Below are 20,637 nucleotides of genomic sequence, written 5' to 3'. Positions count from 1 at the left end.
GTCCTTTGAAGGTGGGGAACTTGATGTTTACCTTGGCCAACACGCTAGCCAACGCCTGTAAGGCCCCTTGTTGAGCCTGTTGCTCAATAGCCTGTTGTAGCAGAATAGGAGAGAGCTTTACTGGAGAAGGTGATCTGGAAGATGTGGAACCGGATGAAGGAATGGGGGATGTCGTATGTGGAGGTAAGGTTGATGAGGTTAATGGACTTCTACTAGATACCACAGGGCGTCTTCTGTTATAGTGCTTCAGAGGGCTCAGTAGTGCGCTTTGACGCTCAACTGACCGCCTTGTATGTGTCATGCAGTGAACAGTGAACAACAAAGGTCTAACACATAACAAGTGAGGATAGTGACTAGACCACCTGGTCCAGGACCAGTGACTAGACCACCTAGCTGGCAGGACGAGGAGGGCTGGACCAGGGCGAGGACTAGACCAGGACCAAAGACCAAGGACCAGGGACGTGGACTAGGACTAGGACTTGGACCAGGGCAAGAGAGGACCAGACTTGCAGACTATCTACACAGTGTAAGCAAGTGTGCAGAGCCAGGTAACAACCGATTAGCTTCACGATTTTATCTCCACAAGAGTGAGACTTCCTTTGAGGTTCCACCTGATCGCCAAAATGAGAGCACCTGTAGCGTGGATAATGTGTCGTGCTCTCTACAGTGGGTAGTCCTCAGTGCAATGTGCGTGACAATCTCCCTCAAACAGACTGAACAGAATAGAACAATAGACGTCAACAGAGCTCGCAAAGACACAACAACAGACCAGAACATATGACTCGACTATCTCAAAGACTGATACAAACTCTGGCGTGGCAGCACACTCAGCTCCAGCCCAGGACTCACAGGTACTATGGGGGTGTCGAGGCTCAGATGTGCTGGGATGGTGAAGACGTGCTCTGTGTAAAAGACCCACTCTAGACGACTACGTACAAGATAATCCCACTGGCCCCAAAACGACTACTCATATGTACAATCATCAAGAGCCACCAACGGCTCATAAAGAACATTATCTAAGTCTATTCCCACTGGGTGGCGGTGGTGACCTGGCCACGATGTCCACCAGACCACCCTGCCACGTGTCTCTGCCCAAGTGTGAACTGACCAGACCAAAGACCAACTGACCAAAGCCCAACTGTAAACTACTGTCGTGTGAAAGTGAAAGTGACTGTAGCAGGCTACAGGGAAACTAGCCACTTAAACATGGTGACTCTCCTCGACTATTCGCTATCCCACAAGCGCTTCCAAAACCCTGCTTAGAACTCGGATATGAGACCCTCCTCCTAGGAGCCAGTGAGTCGCTGCAGCAGCAGGACGAAGAGCCTCTCTCCGTGCTGTCAGTATGTGCCGGCCTAGCTGAGCAGTGTACTAGAAAAAGAGGGTTCCCCGGTGATCGGCTGAAGCAAAGGGATCTCGCCAAAACCACTCCATTGGATCCCACTGCAGCCATGCCAAAGGGTGGCACTCCCAAGCCTAGAGTCACCCGTGTCCTGACTCCAAGTTGGTCGCGGGTCGGGGTCTATGACACAAGTCCTGCCATGAATGCCCACCACTCGAATCCTCTGACAACAACACTCAGCCACCTCAGGTGCCTCAATAGTGACATTGTGGAGACGACCCTCTCTTTGAACCTCAAAGAACATGCAAGACCTTGTGTCTGAGCAGGCCCTATCTGCAATGAAGACGTCCAGTCGTGTGAAGGCCCACATCCAACGGGCAACTATCGGCTCTAGAGGAGTGAACCACTCCGCACTCCTCTGATATAGCCTCTGCAATATCCAAACATGTGCTCTACATCCCCCTCATGCCCCACAGTTGGATGCTCTCGATCTCCTTAGAAAGTCTTGTAAATTGTAGTCAATCCCCAAGAAAACGGGCTGGCCCCTCTGCCATGGGACCCAAAGAAACATGAGGTCTGCTACCAACCATGTGGCCTCACTGGGTGCAGACCATATGGTTCCAAACAAGTAGCTATCTCAAGCGCTCTTCAGTGTATGTCGGCTGATGCTGCTCAAGGCCACTTCGCAGCTGTTCCTAGGCCCTAAGAAAACTCGCTGCAAAGCAGTCCTCCCAGCTCCTGCTCAAGCCTACTTTGCGCATCTTTGTGAAATCCACCATATGAAAGAGCTCCATGGGCCACCCATCTCAGGGACTCGGGCACGAATCTGGTGTAACAACAGCCCCTTCCACGGCTCCTCCCTTGGAAGAAGACCTATCATTAGCTTCCAAAGGAGGGCTCTACTCTGCCATGCTCGGTTGATAATCCCCAACCCTCCCTGCGAGCAAGGTAAAGTAATAACGTGCCAGGAAACTTTGGCCCGAGTCAACCGTGTATCTCATCCTGACCACAAAAAGTTCCTGATCAATCTCTCCACTTGGCTAATGCATGTACTCGAAAAAATCCAGCAAGACATGATGTACCACATAGTAGCCAAAAGCACCTGGTTGGCAATTACAACCCTACCAGCAAGAGAGAGCTGTGCTGAGCTCCAATGAAGCAGCTTCCTCCTAATGGAGAGGAGGAGAGGAGCAATCTACTGATCTGGGGTCAAGTCCAAACCAATCTGACAACCCAAATATCGTATGGGTGTCCCTCGGGGGATCGTGCATTAGAGCACTACCAACCTAGAAAGCCACTATTTTCTTCCAGTTGATCAATGCTGAGGCTATGCATGACTTTGAGAGTTTCAGATGTTTGGCAACACTCGGGATTTGTGAGGCCCCCAGACACCTTGGCCTTCTCTCGCTCGGACCGCAGAGTTGGAGGAGTGAATCTATCTCGAATAGATCGCTTCTACGCTAGTGACCACATCTCTGACCTGGGTGGATCAGTTTGCATTTTGGCTGGGACATCTTTTTCGGACCATGCACTAGTGATAGTGATCCTCACTATGACAGACAGACAGAGGAGGGGGAGCACGATGCTACGCATCCCTAAGAGGATCTTGTTGGACTCAGAGCTCACAGAGCGAGTGGTGGCTCTTTGGATAGAGGACTTGGACACGCACGACTCCCTTGCTGACAAAGTGGCCTCTAGACTTGCTTAGCTTAGTCGCTTCTTTCTCCAGGAGTCTACCGCTTGCCCGGTTGTAGCGAAGGGGGAGGAGAAGCATCTCCGACGGGGCATTTCTTCTTTGCAGAGGATGCAAGAGCAACACAGAGACAGTCCTTAGTTGGAGGAGCAGGTGCAACAGGCTCGCTAGGAGCTAGCCAGCATAGAGGAGAGGCACCATGAGTTTGCTTTTCATCGACAGGCGTCTCAGTGGACTCAAGTGGGTGACAGAGTGATTGGGGAGTTCTTTGAGACAGTGGGACCCCCTCATGCGCACACCAGTGTCAGCCACTTGAGGAGACACGAAGAGTCAATTGCTTCAGAGCAAGAGGATATGCGTGCAATTGCTACTGACTTTTATCGTGACCTGTTGTCAGTAGAGCCTCAGTCAGAGCATCAAGATGCTTGAAGAGAGCAGTTTTGGGCACAAATGCCTTGTCTTGTGATTGAGGAGATGCACCAGAGGCTTGACCTGCCTCTTCAGCTAGAGGAGCTCCATGAGGCCCTCAGAGAACTTCCTTGAGGTAGTTGTCCTGGTGAGGATGGTTTGACCCCCAGTTTTTTCGTGGAGTATTGGGATTGCTTGGCTCAAACCTTTGCAACGCTTTTCAGTACATCTTGCACACAGGAGAGATGCCTCACAACATGAGTGAGGGCTTGATCTACCTCATTCCCAAGGACGGTGGCTCCTTGGATGAGATTCGGCAGTGGCAGTCCATCACCATCCTCAACGCAGCCTACAAAATTCTAGCCAACGATTTGAGTTTGAGGATTTAGCCACTTTTAGAGAGCAATATACATGGGACCAAGACAGGTTTTGTCAAGGAGCACAATATCCTTGACAACATCTTCACTTTTTGGGAGGCGTCTTCCCTCGTGCGCCTCCAAGGTGAGGATCTTGTGATACTGCTTCTCGATTTTATAAAGGCCTACGATAGAGTTGACAGGGACTTCTTGGAGGACACTCTATGCAAGATAGGTTTCTCAGATGCTTGGATCAGAGGTAGGTCATCTCTCTACAGACATGCACACAGTCAGGTGCTTTTGGCGGGACACCGTGACGTGTATCTTTAAAGTAAACACCTTTGGCTCGATAATGTGATTTTTCCATTCCTTGAGTGGTCCACAGGTCTAATGAACCATATTTTGACATAAAGAATGCTCCATGCGCATACAAAATATGCTGCATCAAGAAAAAATGCTTAGATCAAATAAATATTTATGTATAGCATCAAAATTTGAACTAAACAAAGTAACTTACCATGTAGTGTGTGATATTGCTCTCTCCCGACGCTTACACAAATGCTTTAGTGAAATTCGAAATGTGATCTTTGAACAAATTTTGTTGCTCGCTCATGGTTTGGGGTTTCCACATGATTTGAAGCACTAACTCCAAGTGGTGCCATACTTGCCTACGCAGATTTACAAGCACGAGATTTGAATCTTGATCGGTCGTACACTTGCAAAGCACTTTCCATAGCTCCCATGGAGCATCCTCTTCACCCCTCTCCTTTCGCATCTCTGGTTTCTTGAAAAACCTACGTGCTTTCACACCATTCATAGATACTTTTTGTGGCACTTCATGCATATTATCCACCTCACCGATGATAAAAACATTGCCACCATGACATCCAATCGAATTTAGAATTGTTTCAACTATTCCAATGGCTTCCACGGATCTGGAAAGTGGTTTCATTGTGAAAGCGTACTCTATGTGAAGCTTTAACAAGCGATCAAATATACGCATAAAGGCATGCAAAGTGCAAAAGTGTACATTTGTAAGTGGAAAATCGATAATGGGATGCCACGTTTTATCTTTTGTCGACCGATTGGGGATCTTTTGGAAACAAACCTCCATCAAGCCACAAGTCAACATTGGTTTCTCCTCGAAACCGTCGTACGGATGCCGGTTGAGATGCTTTCTCGTCATTTTTTTTTGTGGGAACAAATTCGATCGGTAGACGCAGACTGACATTAGTTGACCTAGTAGATGACGGCGCAGGTGATTCATTGGTTATGTCGCGAAGAGACATGGTGAAAAGTTATGATGGGGAAAAAATTTGATAAGATATACTTTTTGGGATAAACAGACAATTTTTGGGATAAAAAGACTTAAAAATATATTTTTTCATATATAGGTTCAATTTTTGAGCTCAAAAGAAGAAAATTTTTAAATTTTTAAATTTTTAATTTTTAGGCTTTATTAGATGGACGTTTTGATGATGTGGCATTATCTATTTATTCTTGGAGTTAATGTAGAGAGGGACCCAAGGAATTTTAGATTTGGAGCTTATAAAAGCTAGATTCTTCTAGAAAAATACTGTTATTTATATATATATATATATATATATATATATATATATATATATATATATAGGGACCTTTTGAAAGCTTAAAAGATCCATTTTGAAGATTTTATAAAAAATTCATTTTTTGGGGGTAAATTGATGCACGAAATGAAAAGTGGCTTTTGTCATAACTACTTACTCTCTTTGTTTGGTGATAGGTAGAGAGAGAATGGTTCTCTCTCTTTTTACTCCCCTCTCTCTCCTACTTTATCCCCCCTATTCCTCCTACTTTACCACCCTCATTCCCTACTTTCTCCCCCTCTCCTATCTAGAGAGAAGTTAGAGAGAGAGCTACAAAAGTAGCCCTATTTATTGTCTTTGTTCCCTCTATCCCCTACAAAATTAGCTTTAATCCCTTAAAATTAGGGATCCTTACATGGCCCCAAGGGGGTCCAATTTTTTCCTAATGTTAGGCTGTCAGGTTGGCTTGGACTTGCCTGGTGAGCAGCAGATTGCTCCCCTCCTCCTGTCCATCAGGAGGAAGTTGTTACATTGGAGTTCGGCACCAACTCTCTTTGGTAGGCAGAGTTGTAGTGGCCAACCAGGTGTTGTTGGCTACTATGTGGTACATTACATCTTGTTGGATCTTTTCGAGCTCCTGCATCAGCCACGTAGAGAGGCTGATCAAGAACTTTCTTTTGGTCAAGGAGTGACACTCAAACAGCCCGAGCCAAAGTAGCATGGCAGGTCATCACTCTACCATGTTCTCGGGGGGGGGGGGGGGGATCATAGACCCACCACAACAGAGCAAAGCCCTTCTTGGGAAGTTTGTTGTTAGAGGATTGCTTCCAGGGGAGGAGCCTTGGAAGGAGTTTTTGCTTCAGCGGCTTAGAGCTTGAGTGACTCATGCAGGAGGCCCTTGGAGACCTTTAGATGGATCTTTAAAGAGATGCACAGAGTTGGTATGAGCAGGAGACTAGATGATCGTTTTGCTGCAAGCTTGCTTCGCTCTTGGGAGCAGCTACGAAGTGGCCTGGAGCAGCACCAACCCACTTGCACGGAGGAGCGCTTGAGACAACCCCTTGTTTGGAACCCCATGGTCAGCACTCAAAGAGGCCACTTGGTTGGTAGTAGGCCTCCTGTTTCTTGGGGTCCCAGGCAGAGGGTCCAGCACGCACTCTGGGCGACTGGCTTCAGTTCTTAGGTTTGCAAGAGGAGTTATAGAGCATCCAGCTATAGGGCATGAGAGGGGTGCAGAGCATGTGTCAGGACATCACAGACGCTATACCAGCTGAGTGGCTCACACCTCTAGAGACAGCAGCTTCGAGATGGATGGGGGACTACATGCGACTGGAGGTCCTCATCGCAGTCCTAGCTTGTTCAGAGACTGTACCCTCCATGTTCTTCAAGATCCAAGGCGAGGGTCGACTACACAGAGTCCCAGTAGAGGCTCAATAGGTTGCCGAGTGCTGTGTTCAGAGGATACGAGTAGTGGGCACCTATGGGGGGACTTGTGTTATAGATCCTGACCCAACAGCTCTTGAGATAGGCTATTGGAGGCTTTCAACTTAGAAGAGCTTCCCTCTGGCACGAGTGCAGTGCGATCCTAGAGAGTGGTTTTGGAGAGACCCTTTCTCTTCAGCCGATCACCAAAGGATTTATTTCTTTCAGTACATTGTTCGATCGGGACGTTACATACTGGCAGCATGGAGAGAGGCTCGTCCTGCTACAACACTTCATTGGCAGGAGGAGGGTCTCACAGCTGAGTTCTTGTCAGACTTTTGGGCGAGGTTGTGGGACTCCGGACAGCCGCGGTGAGTCACTTTGTTCCAGTGGCTAGTTGCACACAGAGCTACAGCAATGGGGAGCTGGCTACTACATAGTGGCCTTTCGGTAGCATGTGCAGCTTGTGACCATCCTTTGAAGAGTTAGTGTCGCTATCTCTGAGAGTGTCCTATGGCTCAGCAGGTTTGGCTTCGAATCCTTCGGCTGATGCCAGCTCTTTCCACAACGCGATAATACACTTAGGGGACAGCTGCTTGGTCCACCCTCAGGGGCCCTGCACTACAGTTTGAGCTATCTTCCACCACCAGAATGGTAGTGATACAGGGGGGTCGACCTACACTCCAGCCTGCTACAGAGCTTACTCCACACGAGTAGTGCAGCGAGAGAGAGGTGTTCTGGGAGCTCGTCTGTGGCTTGACACTCTGGTGCATTTGGCGGGCCCATTGCTTCCGCATCTTTGAGGTTCGCCTTGTGCCACCAACGGAGATTGTTTAAGACTTTTGGCTAGAGTTGATCCATACTCTCAGGGGACAGTTCGAGAGATTTCAAGGTAGCTCCGACCGCATGCAGGAGCGCAGAGAGGCGTTCCTCCAACTCTGGCGCCCCAAGCCTTTCTTCACCATGGTCCGGGTGAGCCCAGATAGCACTACCGTCCACCTGTGTGGCTTTTCCTCCCTCCCATTTCCTGATTTAGCCCTCATTGTACATATATTGTTTTTCATTGGGAGAGTCTCCCCTTATGGTTGATGTAGCCCTCTCTAGTAGAGGTGGTTGTAGCTCTATGGGCAGTTTTATTAACTAATGGAGGGATCTTTTTCTTGGAAAAAAAAAGAAAGATCAAGGCCTCACTCATACTGTCCGACATCTCACCACTGCACAAAATGTGTTGGTAAGCACTACACCAGGTCTAAACCAAGCACCTCCCAATACTCCAAGAAGAAACTGGGAGTCAAACGATCCTCCCCTGGATAGTTACTCTGTGGAAGTGCCCTCAGGGCCTTGTGCAAATCCTCTGGTTGGAGAGGCATCTCAAGCCTCTGGCGCATCTCCTTAGTGACTAAGCAAGGCATCTGTACCCACACCAATCTCAACGCTCAGACTGTGGGCTCAGCTGAAAGCAACTCACCTTAGAAGTCAGTAGCAATTGCATGCATATCCTCCGGCTCTGTAGCAACTGACCCATCGGATCTCCTCAACAGGATAACACTGGTATGTGCATGTCGAAGGCCCACACTGTCAAAGAACTTACCAGTAACTCTGTCTCTCACCTAGGTCGATTGAGATGCCTAACGGTGAAAGGCAAACTCGTGGTACCGCTCCTCAATGGTAATCAGCTCCTGCCGAGTCTACTGCATCTGCTCCTCTATCCAGGGTCTACTAGGGTGACGCTCCTGCATCCGCTGGAAAGAAGCTATGTCCCATCGTAGCTGTTTCTCCTCCTTGATCGCAAGCAAGCGAGCTGTAGACCCGTGAACAAAGAAGCGACTAATCTCTGCAAGACCAATGGCCACTCAGGGGTACCTTGTGTGTTCAAGCTCTCTGTCCAAAGTGCCACAGCCTTCTCTTTGAGCTCTATAGACTATATCTAGTAGAATCCTCTCTAGTATATGTAGCATGGCACTGCCACTACACCGTCTCTCTACACAGTAAGAATCACTAGCACATGATCGGAAAAAGTGGTCCCTGCCAAATGCATATTGATCCTCCCATGTCACAAATGTGATCACTAGCGTAAAAGCGATCTGTCCCCCTACTCTGTGGTCAGAACGAGAGAAAGAGAGGTTGTCTGAGGGGCGTATAAAACATGCATGCTGCCATATATCTGAAATCCTCAAGGTCATACATAGACCCTCCCAAGCTGCCAACTCAGCCCCATGAACAGTAGCATGGCTGCCTCCAATCCTGTCGGAGGGGTCCTCCAGCATGTTGAAGTCCACCCCAACACACCACTGCTCTGCATGCGGCAAGGACTCCACAATATGTGCCCGAAACTCGGCTCGTGCACTCGTATTCTTGGGCGCATAGATGTTCAAGAAGCCCGTAAGGCTACCTTGAACCTACATAGTGATCCATTGGGCCCTACCTGGCACACCAATACCTCTACCCGAAACTCGGCTCGTGCACTCGTATTCTTGGGCGCATAGATGTTCAAGAAGCCCGTAAGGCTACCTTGAACCTACATAGTGATCCATTGGGCCCTACCTGGCACACCGATACCTCTACCCACAATGGTCGGCTGCCATGAGTCTGCAATAGTCATACATACCCCACCCTGAATGCCTCCAGCCTTGAAGGTAGCTGACCAAAAGGTCTCATAGCGACCATGCAAGATCTGACCACAACGCCGAATACAGCTCTCACAAAGGTGATGTTTCTGTAGCATAAGTATGTCAATCATGCCACCCACATGGCATCTCTATATCTTTTGTCATAGAAGACCCCTCTGACGCAAAAACTAGGGTCCACCTAAACCCCTACACATTCCATGAGACAATCCTCATGGGATCAACGAGAGAAGACCGATGCTGCTACAGCAGCCAACCTTGCAATCTTCGAGGCCGGCTTGGATGGGGAGTAATCCGCATCTGAGCGACTCCGAGATAATTGTATCTGTAGTGAACCAGGCCCAAGAAGAGCGTGCAGTCCATAGGGCTGCATCCTCTATCCAACAATCCTCAAGTAAATATACATAGCAAGGAGTACTCTGAGTGTCTGCAAAGAAGAAAACCACAATGTGTCTACATCCAGCTGTATCAGGTGACGTCACACTGAACTTGGCTAGCAACCAAAGTTTCTGAATCAACTCTGTCACACCCAATCCCCCTATGTGGTGTGAGAACTCTAAAGCTTGGACCTTAAGCCAATCTAGAATTGTGTGCAAAGTCCACTTTGTGTGATCTTTGCCACACACTGGGAAAAAGAAGCCACCCGCTATATCCAAAGCCTTGGTACCTCTAGCAGCTAGTAAGAGAACATGTACTTAGCAACAAGCTGCCTCGAGGTCGAAGATGGGTCTCCGAGGAATTTGGTAAGATGTGGTTGAAGAAATCCCGCTGCCGGCGAATGTCAAAACTGGTCAGCCCGCGAGGGATTGACACAAAAGGAGAGACCTGTCCCAGAAGTGGCATCCTCAGGTAGGGCTGTCCCTCCTACATAGCAAAAGCACTACCAAGAGAGCGTCGAGCTATGGAGGAGTGTCCACTTCCTTGCGTCGTCAGAGGAGTGCGAGAAGGGTCAGGTGACAATGTTGAAGGCTCAACGGGGGAAATGGGGGGGATGGGAGGTGGGGTTGGGGGAGGTGGAGGCAGAGCAGAGGAGTCGGAAGGCGGGGAGGGAGGGAGAAGGAGGATTCTCGAGGAAATCCTGCTGTAGAGGGTCAAAACGGTTCCTTGTAGAAACCGAATGCTGCTTTGGTGGTCCACCAAGGGAGGCGGTGTGACGAGCCCGCCGTCCATGTCGATGGCGGCCGTGCACCTACAGCCAGCCATCAGCTCGCTGGTCACTGGGCTCTGAAGAGGTGCCAGCCTGTGTGCCTTGGGTACCTCTCTGTTGTGCCTGACCAGCCTTGGGAGGCTGAGCATGCGACAGGGGTCGAGATCTCCTGCGAGGACAGGCCTTCGCTAGACGGCCCATCTGCCTGCAAGACTGTCCCAATCTTAGAACCAATCCTAGAAAGAAGCGGGAGGTACTCGCTCCTCAGGCCGCGGAAGCAAACCGAAATGAGCAGATTTGCTTCCTCAGCAAGAACATCTGAAGCTGGGTCAAAGCCATGTCGCCACTGTCGGAAATGAGCCCTGACTGCTCGGATGGCCAGCGGGCTCATCAAAATGAACTTGGCAAGTTGCATCTCGGGAGTCTCAAACTCGAACTAGTAGTACCCTCACCCGAGAAGCTGTATATCAATGATCTTTCCACCTCTGCTAGGAGACGGGCCTGTAGGAGGTTGCGCACCTTGCCTCTGCTAGGACGACTACCAATGATCTTACATATAACAGAGGTGGCCTGAAGGCGCTCCATTTCTACTGCAAGGCTCGCTTGCTCCGTTGGCGACAAAGCAAGTCGGACGGTGGGCTTGGTGGGGTTGGTTGAGGGGACTTCAAATCTGAGTCCCTCTAAGGCGGAGCACAAGCTTCCATCTGTGCCTGCTACTACAAATGAAGGCAAAAAGAGATCGTTCTCCTGCTGGAGCGAATCGCGGCTAGACATTCTTGAGAAGCCGCTGGCGCAATCAGGGCCGGGGGGGAAGGGGGGGGGGGGGGGGGGCAGCGAGCGATTTCCACTGCATGTAGATTCTATCCAAAGCCTCTATTGGTTTCACGAGTTAGTCGAATTCCATTGAGTCTGGAGTCTACTGTTGTGTCTTTTGAGTTTGCATGTTCCATTGCTCTATAGTGTTTTCATATTGTTGGAGTGAGGTTTCTTGCACATTGCACTAAGGAGCACTCACAATAGAGAGCACGACACACTTTTCCTGCTATAGGTACATCACTTTGGCTATCTATTGAGGTGCATGTCACCAGCAAGTAACTTTTATAGAAGCAATAAACACCTGCTGGCTTTGGTGGCTTTGGTTCGATGGAAGCATATAACCATTCCCAAGAGATTGGGAGAAGCTGTTTTTTGGATGTTTGGTACACCTGTTGTAACGAAATGTATAGCTCAGTACTGTTGTTGTGGATGATCATGGTCGCACACGCTGGTATGGACTGTCATCCCTTCTGCTTCTTTTGCTCCGTCTCAATTCTACTTAGGTGAGGCTCTAAGGTTTCTTTTTATGATAAAAATATCCCTAGAGCTTTGTACTACCAAGTCTTTGAAGAAAAAGACGGGAAAAAAATGATGAAGGTTTAGGGGTGCACCACAGTAGTCAGAATACATGTACTTTTGAGAAAGTACACTACACATGTTTCATAAAATACCATATGTAGCATTTGGGAAAAAAAGTTTCATTTGTCTCTTTTTCTCCTCTCTGATCTTTTTACCTCATGGTTTTTGAGTCTACTCAGAATACACTCATTTGTAGTAATATAAGTCTGGAAAGTGGTGCACATCAGTGCACATCTCTTAGGCTTCTGATTTAATTGGCAAGAGACCAGAAGAATTAAGGTACTTATCCTAGGCTACATGCTGATGCCACTGCCTGCCCAGAAACATGTAATAACACCCCACTGCGCCTTGCCGATTTAATTATAAAAAGAGAGTTGTACAGGGGTAGTAGCTACTCTTAAAGGATCCATCTAGGCATGCAGGTCACTGAATATGCTCACACGGTGCTAGACTAAGATGTCCAATTCTTTTTAACTTGTGTTGGGTTTGAATAGTGGTCACATGTCGACATTAGCCAGTGCACGTGTGACCAATGCTTTCACTACTTTAACTTATATGCAAATTATTCCCATGTATTGAAAAAACATAATTCCAAACCCAATTGAGATTGACAAAATGGAAAGTCCAATTATTCACGTTGGAAAAAAGGTCAGTCACTTGAGCCATGGAACTGTCACTGCAAACGATTTTAATGTTGCATGGACCTCATGCGTGCCACTCAATACAAATACCATCTGCTGATGTTTTCAGTTGGGACAAGCAAATGAATTAGGCCTCTTTATGTTTAAGACAAGGGAGGGCCGATATAATCTTTCATATTACATTGTAAATCACCAGGTTTACATGGACTGGCATAAATTTTATAAACAATTTGGAGATATGTTTAACTTTTTCTAAAAGTTAATCAGGCAAAGAGCATGGATGTACAACTCTTTCTTGCGAAGAAGACCATATTTTTTATGTTGGGAATTCCTTGAATGCCAACGAAGTCGTGGCATAAGGGAAAAGTGTTTGTGCCTATACTTCCCGCTTCGAACAAGTCCAAGCACCCGAGCGAAGCATAACCCGCTTAATTGACTGTGAGACCCTTGAATGATGCAGATGCTTAAAAAAATTCTTCGAAGCACAACCTTTATCCATAAAAGCCTGTTGACGTGCACGCGTCTACCATTAGCAATTTTCCGCTTATCGTTGTGCTGAATACACACTTTAGCTTCACATAGCTCCATCATTTCAGAGTCAGATAGGGGTCGGAAATCAGCCACCTGCTGTAATCTTTGACTAACCCGTTTCGCATCAACGACATTCCCCCCAATGAACTGCATATACTGCATACCATAGTCAGAAATTACACTTTGCACTCTCATGACAAAACGGTAACAGGCAGCATCCAAATCAATATGCATTTGAGCCAGCACCGGGGGAATAATATCGGCAATCATTTGACGAAAAACTTCATGCGTAAGATAGGCATTATTAACATGCAACAAACGTTTCCTGTGAAGAGGCCAATAACAAAGAGACTATCCAAAATACAAAGACAGCAAAAGAGGATAATAATCAGATAGCTGCAGAGCATAACCTATCCTCATGTCACATACAAATTCTTCATTCTGTTGCCCATTAAGCAAATACCAACGATCCAATCGTGCTCTATAAGAAGAATGAGCAGCATGTTGAAAGGTAAAACCAAAAGCATCAGGATGCAAACAACACCATATATCAATCATTTGAGCAGAGGCAACAAGAAGATTCCAATTGTGTGAATTGTTGCTTTCTTATGTTCGTCCGATCCTATCTTCGCAGGAGGCACAATGCCTTGAGGATCCTTTCTCTGTTTCCGAATTGCATGGTGCCTTGCTTGCACTGGGCCGTTGGAGATCTCCCAGTTGGGACGGGCTTACTGTGGAATTTTTCCGCTCCTTTTGGGATGCTCTTAAACAGCCCCTGCTTTTCATGTTAAATGCGGCATGGGAGAAACAGGATCTACCAGTTTCATGGAAAGAGGGCATACTTAAATTGTTGCTCAAGCAAGCGCTTTGTGAGCAATTCTCTCATTGGCGGCCCATAACTTTGATACCGGTGGTTTACAAGATTTTGGCTAAAATGTTGGTCCACCGCATCAAGGACTATTTGTTTACAGGTATTCATCAGGCTTAGTATGGTTTCATTCCTCGTCGTCAAATCATGGACAATTTGGCCAATGTTATGATTGGTATGGAGTATGCTAAGTACACGCAACAAGATGTGCTGGTCATGCAAGTTGATATTGAAAAGGCCTTTGACACTGTGCAATGGGACTTCATTGCTACCGCAATGAGGTGTCTAGGCTTTGATCCTAAGTTTGCCAATGTGGTTTATTTCTTGTATGATTGCAGTACGTCTTCGGGGATCCTGGAAGGGGAATTGACAGAATCGTGGTCGCTTGGTTGTTTGGTTAGGCAAGGCTGCCCCATTAGTGCTTTGTTGTATGCAATTGCCTCTCATCCTTTGTTGATGTATCTTGATTACTTGACCTGTGCGTAGCGTCTTCATGGTTTGCAGCTACCATCGGGTCATACCTTTATTGGGCAGGCTTATGCAGATGACTCGTTGTTTATGCCCCACAATCAGTAAAGTGATGTTCGAGTGATTATGGAAGCTTTGGAATTGTTTGCGATTGCGGCTGGTCTTAAAGTCAATTTTTGTAAATCAAAGCTTTTGCTACTTCGTTCTTGTGATTGGCATGCTCTGTTGTGGCCAGGAGAGACTGTTCTTCCGAATGTAATCACGAGGCATTTGGGTTATCCAATTGGATGGAATGTTACTCACACACAGAAAGTGAATTGGATTATGCATCGCTTGAATGTTAAATTGCATTACTAGAAGCTTTCTACTTGGCCACTACATGTTCGCCTGCGAATTGTTCAGAGTATCCTCATGGCTTATGTTCAGTTCTTTTTACCATTATTGCATTGGCCTCGGCATTGTCTTGATTCTCTCATGTCGGCCATTTTGTCTCATTTGTGGCGAACTCATGCTCACAAAAAAGGCCTGCGTCTGATGTCAATGGAAAAACTTTGTACACCAAAGCGCTTTGGTGGTCTGAATATTTTGGACCAGCATAGGCATGTCCTTGCTAAGAAGGCTATGCTTTTGTCTACACTTACGCAACAATCTCAGCCTTGGACTCTTATGTTTGCACACTTGAGTCAGCATGTGGTTACATCCTGATTTGGTCACTGGCAATTATCCATTTGGGAGGTAGTATTTGGTAAGATGGATGGTCATATTCCTGGATGCCCACTTTCTTCCACCTTGCTCTCTGCATGGAGACAGGTTACAATTCATCTATCGTGCAATGCTCGGAGGGAAGGCAATTCAATTCGCGTGGAGAGTCTTCATTGGAGCCGGGCTTTTTCTCTTACTTTGGTTGACCGCTCGCCTCGCCAAGCGTATTTCCTCTCCTGCCAAGGCATTCGAGAGGTTCAGGATGTGGTGGATGCAGCTGGTTTCACTTTCGAGTTTCCATTTGCCGCTCGCCGCTTTGGATTGGGCATGCACTATCGACAGTTTTGGAAAGAATTACAGCAAATATTGATAGGTTTTTTGCCCGTTTCACCTTTGGCTGATGGTAATCGCATGTCTGACTGGAAGCTTGGGAAAATGCCTTTTCATGATATTTCTGCTGGCCGGGCATATGCTCTTCTTCTGCCTCCTCCATGGATTGCTGATCATTGCAATGCTATTTGGCACATGCATAAATCTGATATCTGGTGGCGAAGGCTTATATCTGCATTATGGGAAAGCCATTTGCCGTTGAAGGAGCGTTTGTTTCTTTAGCGGTGTTTACTTGGTGTGCTCCATGTGGGTACCTTTCTTAGGATGCGCCATATCCGTCCTTCAGCCTGTGTCCGTTGCTTATCTGCCGAGGAGGATGTTTGTCACCTCTTGTGGGATTGCGGTGTTACTCGAGATTTCCTTCGTCGGGTATCTGCGTGTATGCGGCTACGTTTTCCCACGACGGTCTTCCATAAGCGGTTTTGGGTTTTTGGTATCTTCTCACCGGCGTTGCAGTGCTTTGCCGTCTTCTTCATGTGGGTCAGGTTTTGGGCATACTGGACCCTGTGGCGACAACGTAATGGCTATATGCTCCATCGCATTCATACAGATCCCCTGCCTTTCTTCAAGCTTTCCCTTAGGCAGTCTTTACAGTTCGCCTTGGAAGTTGGTGATATCACGGCAGAGATACATCGGCTTTCTTATGAATGCTTTTAGCTATTTTGTACAGCCGAACACTTTTGTGTTCCTTTTCTTATACATCTTTTTGGTGGGTTTTCCTCTCTTTGAGGTTTCCCACAGATAGATAAATCAAATTGATTTACAAAAAAAAAAAAGTTTGTGCCTATACTTATTTCATGCCTAACATATTGCTATGTGTCTCATTGAAGGAGTAGCATTCAGTTACATTGCCGAATGATTTTCAAATGCCTGATTCCCATTTTGTGGCTCCATCACATGCAGCTGATTCTGACGTCTCCTACCTCTATTGGCAGGGAAAAAGATTGATTAGGATGACTTTCTGCTGATTGTGTTTCCTTGTGTCTGTTATCATGTTCTTCCAGACCCATACTCACCACTCATTTCAGCTACTAGGAACAGAAAACAACAAGGCATATTGAAGAAGCAACCAGAGCTTGGTTTTCATCCTTGGATTTCATCTTGATTGAAATTACATAGGGTTAATGATGTCAATGATCAGAAACATGATATCGTCATTCCAGTCTGTTCCACTTTATGCGTGGGGAGCCATTTGCAAGATTTCAACTTAAAGAAATCAACTACAATCTAGCATGCATGGCCAGAGAGAAGCACGGAAATATGGATATAATATGGATGACAGTCATCACCGGTTGAAGGCTCTTCACATCGTACCCAGTACTTTTGCCATGGATGACTGAACTTCATCCTTCTGTTTATATTTTACTCATACTAGTGCAGCAGATTAACAGAAAGAAATGTGCACATGTCTGAGCATGTATGCATGCCTGATCCTTACCACAGAATTGTTTATGATGATATATGTTCCAGTAAAACCAGACACCTGTCAAAAAAACAATTCATGGCTTTAAAAAAATAGTTTTGGTATCTGCACATGAGAGTATCTGATAATGAAGTACCTTGAGAAAATTAATATATACATGTGTATGTATGTCTCTACACACAAACACACACACACACACACACACACACACACACACACACACAATTCATGTAATTGTCAAACACACTCTTTTTTTTATGAATCTGTTTTGATTAATTTACAAGTGGAAAACCTCAAAATGAGGAAAACCCACCATAAAGATCAGGAACACAGGAGTGTTCCATAATGTGAAATCTCGAAAAGCAAACATAGAAGAGCTGTAGGATATCGAACGATATGTCCCTGACATCAAAGAAAAAATGGAAACATTGCCTAAGAAAAATCTCGAATGAAGGAAAGGGATCCCACACCCAAACTGGACACTTGTGTAGGATCGAACTCTGATAATCTTTGATCGAACTTTGATAATCTTTAGTAAGTGCAATACATGTGTCATTTGCATATTGAAAAACAAAGGCGACATCTCCAAGACTTGCGAACGAGCGTCATGTCTACCAACAAGACATCATAAAAGCCTAGCGCACCAAAATATGCCCCTCTGACAGCTTGTCGTTTAAGCAGAAAATCAACCCATTGACCTACATCTTGTGCAGAGAGTATTTTGCCTAGAAAAAACAAGATAACGGCATTCATTGCATATTAGGGAACCGGATCCATAAGTTTCTGAACCGGAATGACCACTTCAGTGGTAGGTTCTTGGCCTTCCCAAGCATTCCGCGGGCATCCGCAAAATCCTCAGGTAAACATTCTTTGACGATATTCGCTGCATCCATTGAGGTGAAATCTACCTGTTTCTTACGTTTGTATACTGTTTTTTTTTTGTCCGAGAAAAAGATCCTTCTATTAGTTACTGAAACTGCCCATAGGGCTACAACCACCTCTTCAAGACAGGGCTACAACAACCATGGTGGGAGACTCTCCCAATGAAAAAACCAGCATATGTACAATGGGGCTAAATCAAGAAATGGGGGGAGGGAAAAGCCACACAAGTGGTCGGTAATGCCATCGGAGTACACCCTAGACCATGGTGTAGAAAGGCCCGGGACGCCAGAGTCGTAGGAAAGCCTCTCTGCGCTCCCGCATGTGGTCGGAGCTACCCTGTAGTCCCTTGAACTGTCCTCTGAGAGTGTGGATCAGCTCTAGCCAAAAGTCACGAACAGTCTCTGCTGGTGGCACGGGGCGAGCCTCAAAGATGCGGAAGCAACGGGCCCGCCAGATGAACCAGAGTGCCAGGCCACTGATGAGCTCCCAACACTCTTCTCTCCCACAGCACCACTCCTGTGGAGTAAGATCTGTAGCAGGCTGGAGTGTAGGTCGCCCCTCCTGCATCACTATCATCCTGCTGGTGGAAGATAGCTCAAACTCAAGTGCCGAGCCTGAGAGGGTGGACCAAGCCGCTGCTCCCCAAGTGTACTGTCGAGCTGTGGAGAGAGCAGGCATGAGCCGAAGAACTCGTAGCCACACCTACTGGGCCGAGGGACGGTCCCAAAGACAGTGACGCTGACTCTCCACAAGGTGGTCACAAGCTGCACATGCGGTCGAGAGACCACTATGGACTAGCCAGCTCCCAACTGCTGTAGCTCTGTGTACGACCAGCCACTGAAACAAGGTGACTCGCCTCGGCTGTCTAGAGTCCCAGAACCTCTCCCAAAAAACTGCCAAGAACTCAGCTATGAGCCCCTCCTCCTGCCAATGAGGTGCTGCAGCGGGGAGGGCCTCTCTCTGTGCTGCTAGTATATGACGTCCCAGTCGAACAATGTACTGAAAGAACGGGACTCTTGGGTGGTTTGCAGAAGAGAAGGGATCCCTCCATAGCCACTCACCAGGATCCCACTGTACTCGTGCCAATGGACAACACTCCCAAGCCCACAGCCTCCAGTGTCCAGTCTCAAGAGCTGCTGGGTCAAGGTCTATGACAACAGTCCTCCCACCGATGCCCACTACTCGGATCCTCTGAAAACAGCACTCTGCTACCTGCAAAGCCTCTACTACAACTCGTTGAAGGCGTCCCTCACCCTGAAGCTCGAAGAAAAGAGCTGGGACAGTCTCTGAGCAGGCCCTGACTGAGATGAGAACCTCCAGTTGTGTGAAGGCTCCCATCCACCGGGGTGCTACTGGCTCGAGGGACGTGAGCCACTCAGCTGGAACTGACTCTGTGATGTCCTGGCACATGCTATGACCCCTCTCATGCCCTGTAAACTGAAGGCCCTGGACCTCCTCTGACAAACCTGTGAACTCTAGCCAGTCACCTAAAGAGCGCGCTGGACTTGCTGCCATGGGACCCCAAGAAACATGAGGCCGACTACCAACCAAGTGGCCTCTCTGAGTGTTAACTATGGGGTTCCAGACGAGGGGCTGCCGTAGGCGCTCCACCGTGCACGTAGATTGTCTCTGCTCCAGGCCACGCCGCAAGTGCTCCCAAGATCGAAGCAGACTCACAGCGAAGCGGTCCTCCAGTCTCCTGCTCAGACCAAGTCTGCGCATCTCTGTAAAGATCCATCTGGTCGAAGGCTGCCAAGGGCCTCCTGCCTGAGGCACCCTAGCACGTAGCCGCTGAAGCAAGAACTCCTTCCAGGGCTCCTCACCTGGAAGAAGTCCTCTGACTATGAACTTCCCAAGAAGGGCTCTGCTCTACTGTGCTAGATCAATGATCCCAAGCCCTCCCTATGAACAAGGAAGAGTGATGACCTGCCAAGCCACCTTGGCTCGGGCTATCTGAGTGTCACGTCCTGACCAAAGGAAGTTCCTGATCAGCCTCTCTACCTGGCTGATACAAGAACTCAAGAAGATCTAGCAAGAAGTGATGTACCACATAGTCGCCAACAACAACTGGTTGGCAACTACTACTCTGCCAGCCAAAGAAAGTCGTGCTGAGCTCCAGTGTAACAACTTTCTCCTGATAGACAGGAGAAGGGGAGCAATCTGCTGCTCGAGAGACAAGTCCAAACCAACCTGACACCCCAAGTACCGAACAGCAGTCCCTGGGGGGATCCACCTAAAACCCTCTCCTGGCATCCAATTTGGCACAGGAGCACTACCAACCGAGAAAGCCACTGTCTTTCTCCAGTTGATCAGTGCGCCCGATGCACAACAGAAGGTCTCCAGAGCTTGCTCACACCTGTGGAGGTTGGCCTCCTGGCCATCTAAGTACAAGGCTGAGTCGTCGGCGAACTCAGCGTCCAGTAGCTCATCTCCCCAAATAGGGAGTGCTAAGCCCCGTAGACCAACCTGCTGCGACACCAAAAACCTGCTCATCGCCTTCGCATAGAACAGAAAGAGGAAAGGGGCAAGAGGATAGCCCTGTCTGACCGAGCGTGTAAGCATGAAGCGATCACCTCTCCCTCCTGCCAAGAGTACCTGACTATGAGCCTGTTTGTACACAGCTGACACCCCTCTGATCCAAGCATCTGAGAAGCCCATCCTGCGTAGAGTGCCCTCTAGAAAGTCCCAGTCAACTTTGTCGTATGCATTCTCAAAATCGAGAAGAAGGATCACGAGGTCCTCACCAGAGAGCCGTGCCAGGGCAGAGGCCTCCCAAA

The 20,637-nt window shown here is 47.7% G+C and overlaps 1 protein-coding gene across 3 annotated transcripts in view; it reads right to left on the bottom strand.

The window, feature by feature from the left end:
• LOC147456543 (protein ZINC INDUCED FACILITATOR 1-like) overlaps positions 1 to 20,637 on the bottom strand; it is a 213,313-nt gene that overhangs the window by 11,819 nt on the left and 180,857 nt on the right. For all 3 annotated transcript variants that reach the window (XM_086514979.1, XM_086514978.1, XM_086514980.1), the window contains one exon: positions 16,994 to 17,038. In XM_086514979.1, the coding sequence (XP_086371105.1) occupies positions 16,994 to 17,038 (45 nt within the window). The remainder of the gene's footprint in view (positions 1 to 16,993; positions 17,039 to 20,637) is intronic.

This window comes from Adiantum capillus-veneris, chromosome 6 (assembly GCF_014529385.1).
Source record: "Adiantum capillus-veneris isolate H3 chromosome 6, ASM1452938v2, whole genome shotgun sequence".
In the NCBI taxonomy this organism is placed as follows: domain Eukaryota; kingdom Viridiplantae; phylum Streptophyta; class Polypodiopsida; order Polypodiales; family Pteridaceae; genus Adiantum; species Adiantum capillus-veneris.
This window is presented reverse-complemented; position numbering and strand designations above follow the sequence as displayed.